The following is a 21,882-nucleotide window of genomic DNA, read 5'->3' on the forward strand; positions in this document are numbered from 1 at the left end:
ATGGATAAGGTCTTGCCTGTAGTGAACAAGTTCACTGGTAGACCAAAGCCTGTGCCAGAACCTCAATGGCTTTGACTCGAGCTCCTCAGCAATAGGGGGGAGGCCCATGTCTAATCTTTGGAGCAGCAGCGGTGTGCCTCGAGGGAGGGCCAAAATGCGTCTGAGGAAATTATTTTCCACTCTTGCAAGTTCTTGCCCTGCTTTATACCCCCATAGTTCACTCCCATAGGTTGCTGCCGCCTTAGCTTGGGTTTTGTACATTTCTACTGCCGGGCTGATGGGCTTAAAGGTTGAGATGTTTACAACCTTCAAAATTGCGCCCGACAGTTGGGACAACTTAAGCCGGGATCTTACTATCTGGGGGTCCCAAGATAAATTTTCGTGTAGTGTTACCCCCAAATACAGAAAAGTTGTTACCCTCTCAAGGCTGGCTAAACCCGATGTAGGGTTAGGTCTGGTTTTAGGGGATGGATTGAATATCATGAATTTGGTCTTTTCTGTATTGATCTCAAGACCATGTTGTCTACAGAAAAGGCCAAATCCATCTAAAATCCGTTGAATCCCCATCGGGGATTTTGAAAGCAGGAGGGTGTCGTCGGCAAACATGACAGCCGGCACCCTCCTGCCTGCCAGGCAAGGGGTTCGTCATTGTCCCTAACATTGTCAAGATGGGATATGACACTGTTAACAAAGAGGCAAAACAGCGTCGGCGCCAAGACGCAACCCTGCCTCACCCCCTTGAGAACAGGGAACCTTGATGAGAGGGCACCATCCCTCCCGCACCTAACCTGCGCATAATTACTGTTGTGGAGCCTAATTATGGCATGTAATAATTGGGCGGGTACCCCCAGCTTCTTCAGGACCTCCCACAGTTTCTTACGTGGGACCAGGTCGAAGGCTGACCTCAGGTCCACGAACACCATGTACAGCCTCCCCCCCTCAATCCTCACCGTTATCCAGTACAGCAGGACGAGGCGGAAAATCTGGTCCATGGTGGACGTGTTTTTCCTGAAGCCAGCCTGGAGGGGACTCAGGATTTCGTTGGCCTCTATCCAATCTAAAAGGTGATCCAGGAGAAGGCGGGAGAATAACTTTTGGGGGACATCTATAAGACTGATCGGCCTGTAGTTGGCTGGGAGCAGAGGAGAACCCTTCTTGTAGATAGGCACAATCTCTGCCCCCAGCCAAGTACAGGGGATCTCCATACCTCCTATGATGGCATTGAAAAGAATGAGGAGGTACGGGCCCCAGATCTCGGGGTGATGACTAAAAAGATCACCAGGTAGTCTGTCTAGACCCGGGGCCTTCCCCATCGCCAATCTCTCTATTGCACTGACCACCTCGCCAAGGGTAAATTCCAGGCCGGCTACAGGGGTCGGTGGGGCCCCTGGGGCCACATCGTTGGCTAATAAGGTGGTATCTTGATACAATTTGCCATAGTGGGCCTCCCAAACAGAGGAGGCAATATTGGGCTCCACTGCCGCTTTGGCTTCTCCTGTACCAGTATTTACCAGGGACCAGAATTTTCTAGAGTCTTTTACTTCTAATGCATTAGAGAGGTCGTGCAATCGGTTCCAATCCCACTCCGACCTTGCCGTTGCCATGGCCGCCTTGTATTCCCGCCTAAGTCCAGCGACCTTAACCTTGTTTGAACCTGCTTTAATTGTGGCAATTAGCTCGGTCTTAATCTTCTTGCAAGAGGAGTTGTACCAGGATGGGGTTTGAGTCTTTTTTCTACGTATTGCTGCCACTGGAAAAAAGACCTCAGCAAGACCTCCCACTAGTTCAGCATGGATTTGACCTAGTTTCTCGTTATAGTCTGGGGGTCTAGGTTGTTCAATTAGTTGATCCACTTCTTTAAACCTGGGGAGTGCTATTTCATAAATTTTGTTTATGCTACCTTCTGCATTTAACAGCTTCCCCCATTTTACTCTGCGTCTATTTGAGGTGAGGACCAGGTTCCCTGGGCCATCACTAGGGTTAGAGACTGATGACCCGGCGACAGGTGCAGGATGTTGCATCTCCAATAGGAGCGCGTTGTGGTCACTATCTGTTCTAGTTACCACCCTGAAGTCCTGGACTTTAGACCAAATGCCAATATCTATGAAAATATAATCCAGCCTCGACTCATGGTCCTTCCTGTTGAAGGTACACAATGAGGGGCTGTCGGACGGGGTACGTCCATTACAGGCCCTTATAGCGAAGTTTAAGGTAAGGGACATGATTTGCACTGCGAGCGGGGACCAGGATTTAGGGTGGGGGGATGAGCATGGTGGAACACCCCAAAAGTCATCCTCAGCAGTGAGGGCGCCCTCCTTTAATCCTTCTAAGGGTTCGAAGTGGCAGTTAAAGTCTCTGCCCATCACTATCTTGTAGTCACCTGACAATTGGCTCAAAAAGGATGATAGGTCTTCAAGAGTGGATGATTCCATTGCCACACTGACTGGGCGGGAATATACATTAATAATTGCCAGAATTAATGGACCGGGCCACTTGAGCAGTACACACTGGATGTCCTGCGAAAACGTAGGTATATTTTCCGCATTGGATCCAATGTGACTAGCTACCCAAATCGCCAAACCACCCGAAGGCCTCCCCTTACCACTCCACCTGGCAGGGATTTTGAAAATTTCATAACCCGTTCTATTCAAGGGTTCCCTAGCCCACGTCTCCTGGAAGAGACAGACATCACTGTTACCTACTAGGAGATCCCAGTCAGTTGTATGTATCTTATTTACAATGCCCGCCACGTTCCAGGAGAGAACCTTCAAACATTGAATGCGAGCCTTTAATCCTAACCCCCTCAGGTGTTTCTGGTGCACTATCCATGGATGGATCAACAGTTTCCAGGACAGTTGGGGCAGCTGATGTTGGAATAGGAGCTCACACGGCTACAGATATTGGATTAGTACACGGTGTACTCTGGGGTAAAGTAGCTACTTGGCCCCTGAGGCTAGTGGGAATTGGACTACTCCATAAAGGGGGTTCCAGTTCTCGGGTGGGAATCTCACTAGCACCTCTCGCCGTCCCCTGTCTTACACATTCACTATCAATATTTTGGTTTACCTGTAGGGACACACCCTTTTGTGGTCAATCGACATAATCGAGACAGGAAAATCTGTTTGGATGCATATAGTTAGCATAAGCAGGGAAAACATTATGCTTGGGCCTGTATCGTGACCCATCCACTGCGAAGCCCACTCTTGTCCAGCCATCGTCCCTCCTCAAGGTTGAATTGTGTACATTTGGGTAGAAGTATGAAGAGGGACCAATTCGATAGAGGTATTGCCTGAGCTGCCAAGCCAGTTACAAATGTAAGGGGCAACCTGTGGGCTCTTAAAACTAACAATTATACAGTCCCCCACACATTTCTTAACGGTGAACCCAACCCATGAGACCCTTCTGACCATGAGAACATCTCCTTTTAGGTTAGGTGGGAGTGGCCTTTGGATATTTAGCCAGCTGATTACCTTATTACGTAAGGAATCCTGCGATTCCATTACGCCACCAGAGAGCTCTGGTACCCCCGTTAGAATCACGGTGTAGGCTGCCGCCTCGGGGGGCAAGTTTACTGCCTTACGCCTGGTGTTAGGGCTAATCAGCTGGTTAGGACCGTTAGATGCTCCATTGGTTGATCTCTCCTGACTAGGTGGATTTGGCGGAGCAGAGTGTTTCGACCTCCTAGGAGCTAGTACCGGGGGCCGCATCGTTTGGGGTGCTACTGGTGCAGATTGGGGTACAGGTACTGCGCTATTGTTAGTAAGTTCCCCTGACTGGGCTTGTTGAGGATTTGGAGCCAGAGTGGTTATGGCAGTAGATGAATGAGTGATCCCAGCACTGGAGCCATGAGCCCCTTGTAGATTTACTCCTAACCCAGACTCAACATCATTATTAATACTCAATCTTTCTATGGCTATCAGTCTGGCCTCTATTGAGTCCAGTTTGATGGTAAGGGGATTCAAGAGACTTTTAAGAATGTCTGTGAGTGAGCTGATTAGGAACTCTGCGGTATTAGAGGGAACCCCGCCAAAGATGAAAGGCCCGGTATGCACAGGTAAGGAAGAGACAGATGGGGTACTTGATGTTTCCATCTCATTTCTCGTAGGTGATACACCAGGAACGCCCACATTGTCTACATTATCTACATGGGTGGGCATTATGGAATCAACTTTAGCCCTTTTAGCGCCTTTTGGCTTCCTGGACCTCTTCCTTTTAAGTGCAAGATCCCCTCTGCTACCCTTGTGTTCTGTTACTACTACTACGGGGCTCTCCCCCTGAGCCTCAGACTGTACCAACTCAGCGTTGGGAGAGAGCTCTACATCACAGACAAGCGTGATGAGTCTCTCTCCCTGTGCGAAGTCGATGGTGTCCTTAGTTCTTGCAGGACTGACTCTATGGTCTGGTCGATGCTATCCATAAATGACAGATGGGTAGCATCAAGCAGGAGAGGTGCGCTGGCGTTAGTTGATAAACTCTGGGAAGCCAAGGACAAGTTATCTACAGCCTCCTCAGTTTGTTTTTCTAGTACAGTAATACCATTATTGACCACAGAATTTGCCTTGGAGAGAAATTTGTCCAAAGTACCTGAGACCACATGAGCAGCCTTGCTTCTAGATCCTCTACTGGCCATTATGTAGCAACCGCCTTCAGGACAGCAACCAAACAGTAATAGAAGACAGGAAGGGCGAGGCGTTAGAGGGGTGGCCTGGCCCGGCCTCTGCCGTCCTCTAACGGCCTCAAACGGCCTGCCCTTTGCCCGGGCTTCGCCCGGCGTCGTCCCGCGCGCGTTCCGCGATGCGCGTCCGGGGGCGTGTTCTTATAGGCGTTGGGCAGGAAGAGCACCCGGGAGGTGGGGTCGGGCGGGAAGAGTCTCCAGGTGCGGCTGCTAGGAACGCCGCAAACCCTCCTGGAACTCGCAGTCCCACTCCGTCTTCAGGCGCCCCAGATGCTGTTTCTATGCTGGGCACAGGTAGGCAGGGAACTCCTCAATAATCACCGGCCACACTCCACGCAACCTCGAGCGGCATATATATATACGCACACACACACACATTTTGTTATGTCGTTTCACAATGTTTATGTATATATATATATTCGCTGAAACAAACAATGGGACATTATAGTTAGGAAATAGAATTATAAAAACCTTAGAATTTCACTATAAAAACCAAAGGTCACATGGACGTTATAGTTAGATTCAGATTTTAGACGCACAAAACCATAGAAATTCATCAGTTATAATTACAGTGATCGCAAGTAACTATAATTTTGGGCCCTAAGGTACCTGCAATTTGTGTCCCAGCCTTGCACAGTTTTCTCATTAATAAATGTACAGCAAATGTTGCAGTGATATTATTAATGATGTCATAGAAGATGTCATGAGTGATGTAATATGTGGGGTAATTAGCAGTGCATGGCGAGGGATCGAGTTATAGTTACTTTGGGGCCCGAATTATAGTTACTTGAGATAACTATAACTATAACGGCTGAACAGAAATGAAAGGGAGAATTCAGCCAACAAGTATATATAGATCCAAACTTGATGAACAACATTCATAATGAATCCCAAGTTCAAGAAGTAACAAGCATTAGAGTGTGAAGTTTCCCCTTCTCTTTTCCAGCACTTCTATTTTCCTGGGGCTGTTATTTGAGGCAGGGCAGCCCCAGTAAGCCTCTGTGCATTTGCATGTCATAGACTGAGTTAGCAGTTATTTAAAACCTTACACTGGCATAAGAAACAATGAAATAGCATGCCTCTAAGCCAGAGGGCGATCAAAACAGAAGTAGAGATAGGAGTGTGAAGGAGAAGGAAATAAAGGAGAAGGTAATTGAAAGAATGGGTTGATGAATAAAGAAATAAAGGGAGAAATAAATATAGAGAGAAGAAAATACAATGGGACGTATTAATTATGTGTAGTTCATTTGCGTATTCAACCTTTAAGACACAAATTCTCATGCCTTTCTTGCCCGGGCTGTGTGAAAATATTTTTTGAACTTCCTTGTCTGCTATATGGCCAACAGCTGATCTGTTTCAACCTCTGACAGTATCAGTTCAGGGTTTAATCCTCTGAAGACTGATATATCGAGTACCAGTACAGTGGGAATAGTAAAACCATTTTATTATTTTAGGAGCTTAAAAACTACAAACCTGTTGCATTCAACTTAATATCAGAAACAGACAATGGTTACAGGGACATTATAGTTAGGAAATAGAATTATAAATACCTTAGAATTTCACTATAAAAACAAAAGGTTACTGGGACGTTATAGTTAGATTCAGATTTTAGACGCACAAAACCATAGAAATTCATCAGTTATAATTACAATGATCGCAAGTAACTATAATTCCGTGCCCTAAGGTAACTGTAACTTGTGCCCCAGCCTTGCACAGTTTTCTCATTAATAAGCAGTGCATGGCGAGGGATCGAGTTATAGATTCCTTGGGGCACGAATTATAGTTACTTGAGATAACTATAACTATCACTGCTGAACTGAAATGAAAGGGAGAATTCAGCCAACAAGTATACATAGATCCAAGCTTGGTGAGCAACATTGATAATTAATCCCAAGGTCAAGAAGTAACAAGCATCATAGTATGAAGTTTCCCCTTCTCTTCTCAAGCACTTCTATTATACTGGAGCGGTTATTTGAGGCAGGGCAGCCCCAGTAAGCCTCTGTGCATTTGCATGTCATGGACGGAGTTAGCAGTTATTTAAAACCTTCCACTGGCGAGAGAAAGAAATCATCATGGCATGCCTGCTAGAGGTGTTAGAACCCAGATACTGAGGTAATTAATTTTTTGGGCTCCTTGCGGTTTAAAAAGTTGGATCTGCAGGAGCATGTATTTAGTGGCAGTCGCAGGTTTGAAACCCAGCGGATCCACTCAATCTGTTACCCTTCTCAAGCCATTTCTGGGTCAATGAAATGTATGATTGATTTGGTTAACAGCAAACATGTCACCTGGGTGAAAGCTTGAGATTTCGTCTGCATTTTTTTTTAACTCTCCTTCAACTCCAAATATTCCCATCACACTATTTCTATTTTAGCCTTTTCTTGATTCACACTATTTTTACTTTTGCCTTTTCTTGACCTTGCCTGCAGTCCAGCATTTGCCTTATTCTCCATTCACTCCTGCATTGCCCTAACTTTCTCCGTCTTGCCCTGAACAGGGATTTTTTAACCGAGCTGTGATCAGAATCACAGCGAAAAGAGTCCATTGGTTGAGCCAGATGTGCAAAGCCTTTTTGTGGTCACAAACACTCGGATTCAGTTTTCAACCCAATTTTACGATCGGGTAACACTTATTTGACTAATAAAATGGGTTTAGAAGAGGATGAGGAATCCCTATTTGGAAGGGGCGTGTTCAGTAGTGCTGCAACTAGTGGAGCTGCAGGTGCTGCATCGCCCCCAGATAACCTTGAAGGAGTTCACTTCGAAAATGGGCAATCGGTTGCATGTTTTTCCTGCAACAGCCACTGTTTTTTTTTCTCTAAGGCAAGCTGTCAAACATCACTTGATTACTTCTAAAAAGTTACAGCTAATTCTTTTAAGTACATTTTTACTTTTTCTTTCTCTGACTCAAATGAAGGCAGGTGAGTGTGAAAGGAGAGGGCAGGATATCAATGTTTTAGAGCATACATGTCAATAAAACATCTGCCTGGTTTACAAACGAAACTTTTCAGGCATTTCAAACATTGACAGCAGCACTCAAACACAGTTGGGCTCATTATAGGACCCAGGGTAGGTAAGGAGTTAATCAGAACAGACACCTAAAGGATTTACTAGGGAACATGGTCAGAGTCCTGGAAAGAAATGTTTAGTAGTATGTATGTATACACATAGATTGATATAAAAGGGCTATTTTCCTCTCCTGCAGCTTGGGGACTCTGGGAGCTGGCAGTGACTATGCTCCCTTCATTCACTACCTGGGCATTTCCTCCATGGATCTCGCTTACACGTATGACCGCGTAAGTAAGCGCTCTGATCTCCTGCGCATGACTAAGGTATGGTAACGAATGAGATTCCTTATAAGTGCACGAGGCCAGTAATAATTTAATGAGTGAGGCGCCATTGAAGCGTACAAGGGGAGTGATGCAGGAAATGAGCGCAGCTCCTTTGATGGTAAAGAGGCAAAGTTGGGGGAAGCAGGTATATCCCTATGCACTGTGTGATACGAGTGAGGTTCCATTGCGGTAGCTACCGGGGCGGGAGAGGACAAGTGGTCTATGGCTGGGTGATGAGGCAGGGGTGCCGGGGAAGTCTGATCATTTCACTACAACTTTTCTGTGTACCCTCAACAACTGCCATTTGTCCTGTTGCACACAGAGCAAGACGACTGCACGCATCTATCCTGCATATCACACTGCCTACGACACCTTCGACTACGCAAGCCGCTTCATTGATCCAGGTGAGAGATACAATGCAGGTGCTCCTTGCTCACAAGACTAATTTTTGAGGCAGAGTTGCTGCCTGGTTGATGGGTGAGGTTCGGTGTTCATATGTTGAAAGGCAAATTCTACCCTAGTCATTGTTTCAATATTAATTTTTTAATACATCCCTGACCCGTTTTGCAGTGATTCCATCAGTGGTGTAGCAATGGTGCCAGGTACCTACTGTCCTCAAGGTAAATAGTCCCTTCTACCCCCAATTGGGTAGTTTAAAATACAAACCATAACTGAGGTGCAAAGGTCCCCTCAGATCTATGGGCCTCTGTGTCACTGGATCTGCTGCACTTTTGATAGCTAAGCCATTGGATTCTTTTCTGCCAGTAGTATTACTAATGACTGGTACAGGAGGTTATGAAAATAACTGGAGGTTAACCTCATAGATGCGGCGCAAACATCCCTCCCCAGTGCTGCGCTGTCCATTGGAACTAGTGCTGAATGGACGTCCAATGGTCGTGCGCAGAACTGGGGAGGTAGTGCTGCCGTCGGCCAACGCCCCGACGCAGCACTTAAGGGGTTAACAACAGGATTATTCCCAGAAGTAGCCAAAAGATTTTCCGAAATTCACAGTGCTTTCTTTGTCACAGCTTCCTTCCCATTTGAGGCAAAAAAATGGTCTGAAGGAGAAAATGTTCTTAGATACAGACTTGAATTTTTAAAAATGTTTGCATTGAAACTTTCAAGCACTCACAGATGAGATGGAGAGGGGAGGGCTGGGCTATGTGTATGCTGTTTCCTCTTTATTTTACCATATTTTACCTCTTTCGTGAATCCCAGCCTCATGTTGCAAAACCACTCTCCAGATGAAATATATGGCCTAGCTTCCTCCCTGCTGCGCTACAGGCGCTTCTTTGAGTAAAGATTATTTTGGAAGTGTTTTTAATTCGGAGCATGTCACTTATGGGGTCATTACAATGGCGGACGGATAGCCACCGCCCAAACGGCGGTGGCTATCCGCTCGCCATAATACACAACCTGCATGCCTTTTACCCCACCATATTATGATGGCGGGGGTACCGCTCGGGACGGAAAGTCCGTCCGCCGGTCGATTTGTGGAACGGCGGAAAAAGGACACAATATGGTGGCGGTGTCTTGCAGACACCACCATTCATATTATGATGGTAGCGGAAATAGGCCTTTCGCAATTGGTGGCCTGTTGCAGGCCCCCATGGTGGTGGGGGTTCACCCCTCAATTTTCATAAACAAGCCTGGCAAGCACTGCGCGGTGCGTGCCACGTTGTGCATGCAAATGCACAACATACATATTGTGCATTGCGGCGGGTGCTGCTAACAGCACCGCCCGCCACAATGCATAATATTCTGGATGTGACCGCCAGTGTGGCGGTCACATCCTAATGTGTATGGTGGGACCGCCGCACCCCTGGCGGGTGGTCCCGATTACTGTTACGGTGGTGGGCGGACTATGTCCGCCTGCCATCGTAATAAGTCCCTTAGTTTCATTATAAACACTTGACAATATATGTGGAATGAAATAGCCACTTATCAACTAAAGTTGTTCTTTCTCTTTTGGAAAGTTGGGTCATTAGCCCTGTCGAGGTTGGGAACAAATGCTCCTTCGCAAGCAATATCCTAAGCCTTCATTGTGAGTACCTCGAAAGTTCCAATTTAGTGGAAATTGTGGTATCCACTAGAAGCATGATTTTGAACTGTAATGGAATTTCTAGATGCTTGTAGCTTTGCAGTGAAGGCCCTAGACTAATGACTGAGTTTGCTGAAAATAAACCAATAGAGTGAGCTCTGTGAGTGGTAAATCCTTGCATGATTGGTGGGAGAATATTCATATACAATCCATTATTATTGAGGTGGCTTGATGAGTTTTGGGCAACAATGTAACATACCGAGATGAAATGTTCTACTTTACATGTATTTTCTGAGCAATAACTGTCTTGTGTTTCTTGTATTTGTGTGTTTCTTCTGTTTTATTGTATTTTCCCCTATGTTAGCATAATTTTCGAACTATGCACATTTTAGGCCGCTTTTGTTTTGCACACGTTACAAAATATCGCGCTTGCTTTTGTGCCACATTGTATTTCCACACAGAACCAGCTATGTTTTTGCAGTTTATTGTTTTCATGGGATTTAGCCTGAACAGCCTAGGCAAGGTCAAACAACATTCCCTCTTGTTAATCTCTCTGATCAGACACTAGCACCTGGCATAATAAAAGAATACATCTGCTGTTTTTTTGAACACACATAACTTGCCATATAACTGATGACAGCGGTTCTGAAAGCACACACACAGAATGAACATCCTGAGACAAGCGTGCTGCATCAGCTGAGATGTAGAACATCCACCTATGTCTGCTATGGTACAATGTCCAACACTAAACTCAGAGATCCATAGTTTATAACCGCTTAGCTTCAAAAGTGGGGGAGGATTAAGGCAGTTCTGTCAGCTAACATGACAGGGCTCTTTATTGTATATGGTTTGGTTCACTGAAAAAATAGTGAAGAATCTCGACCTACCAAAATATTGAGGTAAAAATATCGAGGATCAGAATATCGACTTCCTATCTGCAAACAGGTAAGTGCAAAAATATTGAATCCAAAATATTGATGTTCAAAATATAGTTTACAAAAACATCGAATTTTTTTAATGTCTTTAAAGTAATATTAAATGAAATAAATATTAAATATAATGAAGTAAAACATACTTAAAATTAATTTAAAAATGTAAAAATTATTAATTAATAAATGAAACGTAAAAAAGACATTTTGAATATATATATACACTTAATAATATCAAAAATTAATTAATATTTTAATTATAAAATGTTAAAAACATAACTTAAAATATAATTTTATATATATATATATATATATATATATATATATAAATAAACCTATAATATAAATATAAAAATAAATTATATATAATAAATCAAAACATTAAAATAATAAAAAAATATATACTATTCCCACTCCAGTGAGTGCAACAGTAGGGAAAGCATTGGATAGCGAGAGGATAAAAATTACTATTCCCACTCCAGTGAGTGCAACAGTAGGGTAAGTGTTGGATAGCGGGAGGGTAAAAATTACTATTCCCACTCCAGTGAGTGCAACAGTAGGGAAAGCGTCGGATAGCGGGAGGGTAAAAATTACTATTCCCACTCCAGTGAGCGCAACAGTAGTGAAAGTGTTAGATAGAGGAAGGGTAAAAACTACTATTCCCACTCCAGTGAATGCAACAGTAAGGAAAGTGTTGGATAGCATAGGGGAATAATTTAAAATACACACTCCTGCAATATAATCAACATTAATTAACAATTAATTTATTTTGTAAAAATTAATTTACCTCCCACCATTTTCCCCAATAAACATCACCTACAATATTGTAACATATTAATAAATTAACATAATTAATTAATTAATTAATTAATTACAATTAACAATATAATTAATTAGCACATTTACAAATTAATTGTTAATAAGTAATATCTATTTAATCCACAAAATTACACAATTAACGTAATTACCAATTAATTTCATTGATCCATTTATAGTTAATTCATAATAAATTAATTAACTGAATTAACAATATAAATTATTTAATATTAAATTATTAGGTAATAAAATAATACATTAATTTATTTCAAATAAATTACTTCCCACTCTATTCCCCTATAAATCCACAACCCGCTACAGAATTAAATTACGCAAACAAAATTTTAAATATAAATAATTAATACTAAATAATGCTAAAAATATATATTATAATTAACTTCCCACCCTATTCCCCTATAAACCCACAAACCGCTACGGAATTAAATTACAAAAAAATTAATTAACATAAAATTCAATACTTTTACACAATTCAAACATACATTACAAAATTAATACATACTTCTAACACATATTACTAACTTCGATATTGTGGAACTCAATATTTCTTACCTGCATTTCGATATTCTGCACCACTATATTATTGCAATTTGATATTCTGTCCATTCAATATGAAAAAACTCAATATTCTGTCCAGTCGATTTTTTTTTTCCGATATTGTGACTAGTTACCATATGGTTTATTAACCAAGCTGATGACAATATTGACAGGTATTTGTTTTCTAACTCTGGTGCAATTATTGCATTTTAGAGCACAATAGTTTAAATAAGCATTGTAAACTTCCCTTCGTATCTCTTTTCTATTTTATTGTTGACAAGTATGAGTGAGAGAGCTGTTACAGCGATCCCTGAGAGGGTTGGGAGTTTTGTGTTCTGGGGTGCCAAATTACTTGTCTCTCTGGAAAGGTTAGGAGGGCAAGTGAGGCAATATAGATAGTTGGACTCCTGCTCATCAATACTTATGTGGTATAGTGAGACAGTCCCCTACTTACTGATGTTTTATGGTCCCAAGCATAGTTGTGTTCCTGAGCAGAATCCCTGCAACATGACGCCTCTAACGACAGGTCAAGTACTTATTTGCGGGAACCCTGCATAGTGCTTGTCCATGTCCACAATACACTTTCACCTTTTATCAAAGACACCTGTGGTGTTGGGGATTAATCCTCCAAAGTGTTTAGGAAGAACCGAATTATGTTGGTTTTTCAAGCTTAAATATTAAAATGTTAGAACTCAGTTTATTTTATATTTTGAATCCATCTTTGTTTTCTTTTGGCTCAGCCTATACATATTATGGCCAACTACCAACTGGCAGCCTATGCACATTAAGCACAGCATGGAGTCCCTAATGCAGGGACTCCTGTAATCTTTGTAGTAGAAGATGACGCTGCATACCACTTTGAAGTATTTTATTCTTGGGTCACATTTCCAGCTGTGGATGCCAATACTAATACTTTCCATGAATATACTGTTACCCTTCTCCATATAGACCGTATGCACATGTTGAAATTCCTCTTACCATCTGGGAACACCAGGCTTGGTTTAATGGCTCCCTTCCCCATGTCCCTGGAGCAGTTTGAATGGTCCACCTCAGTAATGAGGGGGCTACTTGGCCAGTATTAACTGGATATACACCGTACACTGACATAGTTAATCTGAATCGTGTGCAAACCGGATCTTTGTACAATGTTCTGTGAGTTTGATACAGGCGCCTGACTCCATTTATTTTACGTACATTGTTAGCTGGCCCAGCTAGAATTGGCCTGCACGCGCAAGTCAGGTTGCCTGCAGTGCCTGTTAATAGTCCTGTAAATATTCAGTCAGGTATGGGCAAAAGACCCACTAATTGTGAGGAAATTTCATTTTGGATCTCCCAAAAAAAAATCAATCACCTTGAATCTGGGTTTCGCCTTACGTGACCGCAAGACAAGCAGAGAGTTCTAACTATGTGCTTAACCACTGGAATGGTTTCCACTCATGTAGACAATTTTTGCCACTGTCTATACCATCTGTCATGGCACGCCCTCAATGTCGGTTTTACCAAACATTCTCAAAGAGATACAGAATGAATATGGGGCAGGTCCTGCCCTCGATTTGGGGATGAAACTAATGAGTAATTTGCTAGTAGTCTCTGAAATTATTCTTTCTAATGTTAAAGATGAAGCAGCATCTCTGGTTATAAGTACACAACCGAGAGCTGAGTTGCCTATAATTATTGCTAATGTATACACCTGTTTAGGACGCAATAATTTGGGGAACAGACCTGCAGTCCCACCACTTGGCAAGCCTAGCTCTGACAAGGATGCCCAACCAGCCCGTGAATTTGTTAAAAAAAACTTGAGATAAATCTAAACAACTACAAAAGAGTAAATCTAGCGGAGGTTCTCCACCCCCGGGAGTCCTCTGAGAGCAATGCGACTTTTGTGATCACACTAAGATCAATACAGGTATCAGGTTCCTGATAGATGTACTCTTCATTCCTTTTAGGACTCGGCTGAATAGCAGTATGACAGAGGGAAACATTCTGAACTTAGACAAGAAGAAAATGTGAAAATGAAAAAGGAGCCACAACGCTTGTCTGACATGAAGATAAAGAAAGTGGATCAAATCCTCAATATAGATCCCCATTTCAGAAAAAGAAAGTTGCGACTTTGACTGCTAAATATGCCACAGACAGTGGGGACCCTCCTCTTGATTAGGAGCTGGGCAGTAATTGTTCTCAACAGCGTGGCAGAAATCACCATAGTAAGCCAGAATCTCCAGAAATTTCTGGTATCGAAAGCAACTGATACCTTTGTTACAGTTGAGACTGCGGATACACGCATGGCCCCTCCAAATAGATTATATCAGTTAGATATTCAAATAGAAGGCAACTTTAGACGTATCATTAAAGCAAGATTCTAGTAAAATGTAACTTTGTCTTATGACATCCTGTTGGCGGAGGTCGATTGGCTCCGGCCATTTGTGTTTGCATCCCCACAAGGAGAGGATATGATTCTTCCTTCCTTTTCTACCCTTGTACCTGATGATTCTGGGTTTCACCTTACGTGACTGCAAGACAAGCAGAAATTTCTAACTATGTGCTTAACCACTGGAATGGTTTCCACTCATGCAGACAATTTTTGCCACTGTCTATACCATCTGTCATGGCACGCCCTCAATGTCGGTTTAACCAAACATTCTCAAAGAGATACAGAATGAATATGGGGCAGGTCCTGCCCTCGATTTGGGGATGAAACTAATGAGTAATTTGCCAGTAGTCTCTGAAATTATTCTTTCTAATGTTAAAGATGAAGCAGCATCTCTGGTTATAAGTACACAACCGAGAGCTGAGTTGCCTATAATTATTGCTAATGTATACACCTGTTTAGGACGCAATAATTTGGGGAACAGACCTGCAGTCCCACCACTTGGCAAGCCTAGCTCTGACAAGGATGCCCAACCAGCCCGTGAATTTGTTTAAAAAAACTTGAGATAAATCTAAACAACTACAAAAGAGTAAATCAAGCGGAGGTTCTCCACCCCGGGAGTCCTCTGAGAGCAATGCGACTTTTGTGATCACACTAAGATCAATACAGGTATCAGGTTCCTGATAGATGTATTCTTCATTCCTTTTAGGACTTGGCTGATCAGCAGTATGACAGAGGGAAACATTCTGAACTTAGACAAGAAGAAAATGTGAAAATGAAAAAGGAGCCACAACGCTTGTCTGACATGAAGATAAAGAAAGAGGATCAAATCCTCAATATAGATCCCCATTTCAGAAAAAGAAAGTTGCGACTTTGACTGCTAAATATGCCACAGACAGTGGGGACCCTCCTCTTGATTAGGAGCTGGGCAGTAATTGTTCTCAACAGCGTGGCAGAAATCACCATAGTAAGCCGGAATCTCCAGAAGTTTCTGGTATCGAAAGCAACTGATACCTTTGTTACAGTTGAGACTGCGGATAAACGCATGGCCCCTCCAAATAGATTATATCAGTTAGATATTCAAATAGAAGGCAACTTTAGACGTATCATTAAAGCAAGATTCTAGTAAAATTTAACTTTGTCTTATGACATCCTGTTGGCGGAGGTCGATTGGTTCCAGCCATTTGTGTTTGCATCCCCACAAGGAGAGGATGTGATTCTTCCTTCCTTTTCTACCCTTGTACCTGATGAAGACAAACAAGCCTATGCAGCCGAATGGGCACTTGCATTAGCCCCTGCACTTTACCGCAATCCTGTTGGCTGGGATAAGGATTCTCCTTATCAAATGATACATTTAAAATCCAGCCCGTCAGTACAGGTACAAAAACCCATTAAGGGGGACCCTAAAGCACCCGTTAAATACATTTTCTTCCAATTGGAGTACCAGGGAGTAATTGAACCCTGTGTCTCACAGATGAATAATCCTTTTACTCCTGTTTTAATACAGGATCATTCCTATCGCATTGTCTTAGACTATACACCTTTAAATAGTCATACCGCACATTTGCTGCACAAAATACGCACAGAACATGCACTGATTAACAATGTAGTCTGTAAAAAGTACAAAACCACATTGGACCTTTTCACTGTTTTTTTTCAGTCCCAATTTGGCTCCTGAAAACTGAGATTGTGCCGCTTTTAGCACAATTAGATTTCAAATGTGATAGGCACAAATTCCCAAGGGTTATAAGAATAGCCTGGGTGTTTTTGCAGCACGTATTATGTCGATTTTCCATGATTTTTTTACCCTGATGCACTGTCCTACTTAATGAACGATGAATTGAATCAATTAATCATTAAATCAATCAGGGAATTGTAAGTAACCTACTCACCAGTGAGGGTCTCAAGGCACTGGGTTCTGTATCGTCTGGAGCTTGCTGAGTAGATACTTGTTGATGCCAGCATAAAGGGTGTTTCCGTAGTCCAGTCTGCTGGTTATGAGTGCTTGTGTGATTGTCTTTCTTGACTCGGGGGGCGGGGGGTCTTAGGGAGAATGCGGATGGTGTTGAAGCAGCTGGAGGTGTTGGCGTTGACCTTTCTGTTCATGGAGACGGAGGAGTCAAGTACAATGCCAAGGTTTCTGGTGTGGTCAGTGGGGGTAGGAGGCTGCCGAGGGCAGTGGGCCACCAGGTGTTGTTTCATGCTGACGGGGTGCTTCCGAGTGCGAGGACTTCCGTCTTCTCCGAGGTGAGCTTCAGGCAGCTGTTGCTCATCCAGGATGTGATGTCCTGCATTCCTTCCTGGAAGTTGCGTCTGGTGATGGTGGGGTCCTTGGTTGGGTAGAGGATGAGCTGGATGTCATCGGCTTAGGATTCTAGGCCATGATGTCTGAAGATGGTGGCGAGGGGGGTCATGTAGATGTTGAAGAGGGTTGGGGTGAGCGACGATCACTGGGGTACCCCGCAGTTGGTTTTTGTGGGTTCGGAGGGGAAAGGTGGCAGTCTGATTCTTTGGCTTCTTATGGTGAGGAACGAGTGGATCCAGTCGAGGGCGGTTCCTTGTATGCCGGCATCGTCTAGTCTGGCAGCAAGTGTACGGTGGGCGACGATGTTGAATGCTGCTAACAGGTCAAGTAGGATCAGGGCTGCGGTGTGGCCTTGGTCGAGGAGAGTGTGGATGTCATCTGTGGCGGCGAGTAGGGCGGTCTTGGAATCCCCACCCGAGCTTGGTTACAAGTTCAAATTCAAGAAATCTAATGAAGCTTTTTTGAGTGTCCTTTTCTTAGGCTATGAACTTACACATGAGGGTAAAACGTCACTTACATAGACGTGTCAATAGCACCAACCTGGGCATCCGTATTTTACCAGGTGCTATTGAATTTACTTATATCACCTTTAATGATCAGATCAAATCAATCTTTATTCGGTCACAATCAAACCATCAAAGATAAAATCATAAAGCAAATACTTTTAGATACAATACCATAAATAAATACCAATAAAATCACATTTGAAACAATGTACAAGAAAATATATCCTCGAAATATCTGTCGAGACTTGACTGCCTTGACCTCAAAGCTGCCCAAAGAAAGGAAGGTACTGCAAAAAGGGTATACTCATTTGACAAAGGCTGGAAATGCACGAGTGCCATACGGGTTTGCTTAAAATTCAGATCTTTCAGGAGAGGCCGCAGAAACTGCTTCCTAGGCAGGCTAAAATATTTACATAAAAAATACAAATTGCAGGCTGTCCTGTGGAGAACTACGGTCAAAGCCACAGGGCCCTCGCATACTTGATTGAGACCAGCCTTGATGGGGTGGCCAAAAGATGGTGAACCTGGTTAAACCTAAAACAGGCCACCAAAAACCTGTCCCTTTCACAAGTAAGAAGATAAAGGTAACTCTCCATGCCCTGCACAGTTTTCAGCAAAAAATGCCCCCTCACTGCAGGCTTCGCAAGCTCAATGCTTTCACAATGAGAGCGAGCATACTTAACAAACAGATCCCTTACATTCCTAAGCTCATAACAAGAACACAGAGAGTTAAAGTTGTGAAAGATACTCTGCTCAGCCTGAACTGGAAAGAAACGCCTTTACGTAAGAAATCCAGAGAATTTTATGGGCATTGTCAAGTGGCAAACAATCAGTCAAGATAAGATAATTTCGCTAAGCGCCCTCCCTGGACCATTTCTTCACCCAAGACAACAGAGGCTTTACGGCCACCGAGTTACCAATATACTTGACACCAAGCTCTTTATTTAGAGAAAAGGACGGAGTGCATTGGGGCACCCTCATGATACGCCTTAAAAACTTGTTTGTGAAGGCTGTATCTTGGACACAGGAATGTACCCCCACACTCTGCTTCCATATAAAAGCTTAGAGAGGCATTTAGAGTGATAAAGCTTTATTGGCACACTTAGGGAACAGAAGCCCATTTTCTGGGCATAGCTAGCTATAGCCCCTACTGACCTATTCATATTTCACAGCAATGTCTCTACCAAAGGTTTAAATGCAGTTTAGCATCAAACAGCATTCCCAAATAAGAGAAAACTGGGACCTTTTCCAGGGTGTGGTTTCCTGCCTTAAAAGTTTTGGACCTAGTTGACCGAGAGCCAACTACCAAAATGTAAGATTTTGTGAAGTTGACCTTCCGGTCCAATCTGTCCATGAAAGCGACAAACCTGTCTATTAAAGCCTGCAAACCTACTGCTGTATGGGCCATAAGTACGGCATCACACCTGTAAGTTATTTTGTGCCTACTCTAGGGCAGTTATAGGTACTGAAGAAAAGGCATGTTCTAAGCAATTAATGTGCAAGGTAAACAGGAAGGGTGCTAGTATGCAACCGTGACAAACACCCCTTACACAATTGAACTGTTCTGTAGGGCCACCCCCTGTGAATATCTTACTGCTGCTGTAGTGTGAGCATGGAGGTTCTTTAATAGGATTACAATATCCGGATCAGGGCTCAAAGAGAGGACAACGTCCAAAGGTTCTTTCAAATTACCCCATCACTTGCGGACATTAGGTCCATGCATGCTAAGAGCAACGAGCAAGGCAGGTTCACAGTATATTTATTAATTATTAGATAGAGGTTTAGACACTGATCAATCATGGATTTTCCCAGACAAAAACCATACTGAGCCTCTGTTAACATCTCATTTGTGTCTGCCCATAGCAACAATCTAGTAAGACCCTATCAAGGACTTTAATACATCGATAAGAGAAATAGAACCATAACACTGTGGGTTATCCTTTTTGAAAATCAGAACTATAGTGGCAGAGGACCAAGATGACCGGTACCTCCCTTACTGCAGCATTTTATTCCAGGGTCAAAACGGGGCCCCAGACCTCTATATTGGCTCGAAAAAGGTCCGGTGGAATACCGTCAGGACCTGAAGCCTTATTGCAGGACAGAGCCTGGATTCCCATGAAAAAATTCATCCAGGGAAAAAGTAATATTAGTTTTCCCAATGCCAGGTCTACCTCCACCTCTATCTATTGAGTCCAAATTTATACACATCCTTAAAATTTTCTACCCATTGCTGTGCAGTGATATGATGACATAAAACTGGCAATATAGGCTCCAAACAGCAAGACCTATTTGTGAGCCGTCAAAAGAGCACACTATCCATCAGCTCAATTGCTTTAGTAAGATCATCTCTGGTCCTCTTCTGTAAGGTTTGCTTCTGTTTCTTCATGCCCGCTTATAGTTTATGCGACAACTACCCATAAGTTCCTTGTCGCGGGGAGACTGCCTAAGACCGGACTTTAGATGGTAAAGGGCCCTTGAGCACTCGCTATTAAACTATTTAGGGTTATCTGGGCGACCCCTAACATCAGGGACCATTAGCAATCCTGTAACCTTCTGTTCAATTGTTAAAAAATAACTTAAAATCTCTCTCCCCAAGACTAGAGGGTCCAAACAGGTGATTATCTTCTGCTGGCATGCTGAAAAAAGTGAATGGTTAAAGGTCTTGGGATCTACCTGTGCCCTCCTCTGTCACCTCGCCTGGTCAGGTATGATAAGTCAGCCTGTCAACTTACAAGAGGTCCCCAAACCCCAGCACATCCCCTCAGCTATCAGGGACAAAGGATTATGGTCGCTAAAAGGACTATTGATAATATTGAAGTACCCAGAGGACAGGTTCAGGGGAGCTGAAACAAAAATAAAATTGATGACAGTAGCACTACCCCTCCCTTTAAATTTGGTCGGGAATTGCTGGCCTGATTCATTTATCAGCTTATCTAAGATAAAATCCAAATTATGGGTATGTAAAAAACTGTTTAGTTCAGAACCTTCAGGAGTATGTTCCATGTGAAGACCCTCCATAACTGTGAATCTTGATTGGTTATGAGTTGGTGTTGGAGGGTTAAAACACAGGTGGCAGTTAAAGTCCCTTGCTAAGTCAAGTTTCTCCTATTCAAGGCCACACCCTGATAATGAATCAATAGCACCACCTCAGGTTGCAAGCTTAGAGGTCCCTCACTTCCCCTTTTTTTCATTATAATAATTAATCAGGACAAAGGAAATAGATCTCCCAGCATGCATATTAAGATCCTGAAAAACATGCGAATCTCACTTGAGATCTTTCATGGAGCCACAAAGCTCTAAAGCAATAAAGAAGTTTCAACTCACCCTGGCCCTCCCAAAAGTTAACTCCACTGCTGGACAGAAAAGATTTTATACCCCTCCTAGAAAAAAATATTCTTAATTGTCCACGTTTCCTGGAGGCCTATGATGGTATAAGACTTGACAAACAAAATCCACCTCTCATCTGATAATTTTGCAGACAAGCCTGCAAAATTCCAAAATACAAGCCTCAAATCCTTCCAGGTGCCAGATGCAGGGCCTGCTTGAGGAGTTGAGGGCCCTACTGGCAGAGAGGGAACCCTGGGGGGGGGGGGGGGGGGGAGCTTCCTTAGAGAAAGGTGCCTAGTGCTTGGTGTACAATAGATGGATACATAATATTAGCAGGGGTCAAACCGGTATATTTTTCCATAACCTGGATAGAAGTCCCTGGGAGAGTACTCTGGGACAGAGTCATCGTAACACAATCAGGAGTCAATCTAGATCATTAAGATCTGCGAGTGAGGTGAACCAATTGGGATGTGCCAGCTGACAAGCAGAAACATTGTCAACACCCCGAAAACATGTGGGCTGGGTTGATATTAAAACTAAGGAAAGGGGACTATAAAAGAAACTCAAAGGCAGATATTTAATACCAATATCTGAGGAATGTTGCTAACAGAATGTTATGTACATTTTTTTGGTATCTAAAATTTTAGAATCACACAGTCTCCCTCAATTGACTGCCGTGAGGGCTCAATCCATGATACCCGCCGAACCATCTGAATGTTCTTGTAATCCAAGATGTTGAATCTGGAGTGTTTTTTCGAGCCAGTGGAATACCTTGTTAATCAATTGACCAGTAGACTCCTGGTTAGGAGTTGAGAGCACATGGACCACTCTCAGAACCACAGTATAGGGTCAACAAGCCAGGGGCAGATAAACACTGGTAACAAAGAACCATTAACAGGGTTGCGAAAAGTGAGATCCGCTGAGGCAGGGGCATACATGGGGGCCTGCGCAATATACAAGGGCCAGGATCACGGCTAGAAGAAGAGGTACCTTGATGCTGAGCATCAGCAATCTGGCCTTATTGACCCTTGG

General features: G+C 43.2%; 1 protein-coding gene across 1 annotated transcript in view; it reads left to right on the forward strand.

Annotated features, from left to right (window-relative positions):
• Positions 1–21,882, forward strand: part of NAALADL1 (N-acetylated alpha-linked acidic dipeptidase like 1) — a 274,450-nt gene that overhangs the window by 189,245 nt on the left and 63,323 nt on the right. Inside the window, exons 14-15 of the mRNA XM_086938510.1 lie at positions 7,877–7,967; positions 8,326–8,407. Of these exons, the coding sequence (XP_086794636.1) occupies positions 7,877–7,967; positions 8,326–8,407 (173 nt within the window). The remainder of the gene's footprint in view (positions 1–7,876; positions 7,968–8,325; positions 8,408–21,882) is intronic.

The sequence above is a fragment of the Lissotriton vulgaris genome, chromosome 9 (assembly GCF_964263255.1).
Source record: "Lissotriton vulgaris chromosome 9, aLisVul1.2, whole genome shotgun sequence".
Classification (NCBI taxonomy): domain Eukaryota; kingdom Metazoa; phylum Chordata; class Amphibia; order Caudata; family Salamandridae; genus Lissotriton; species Lissotriton vulgaris.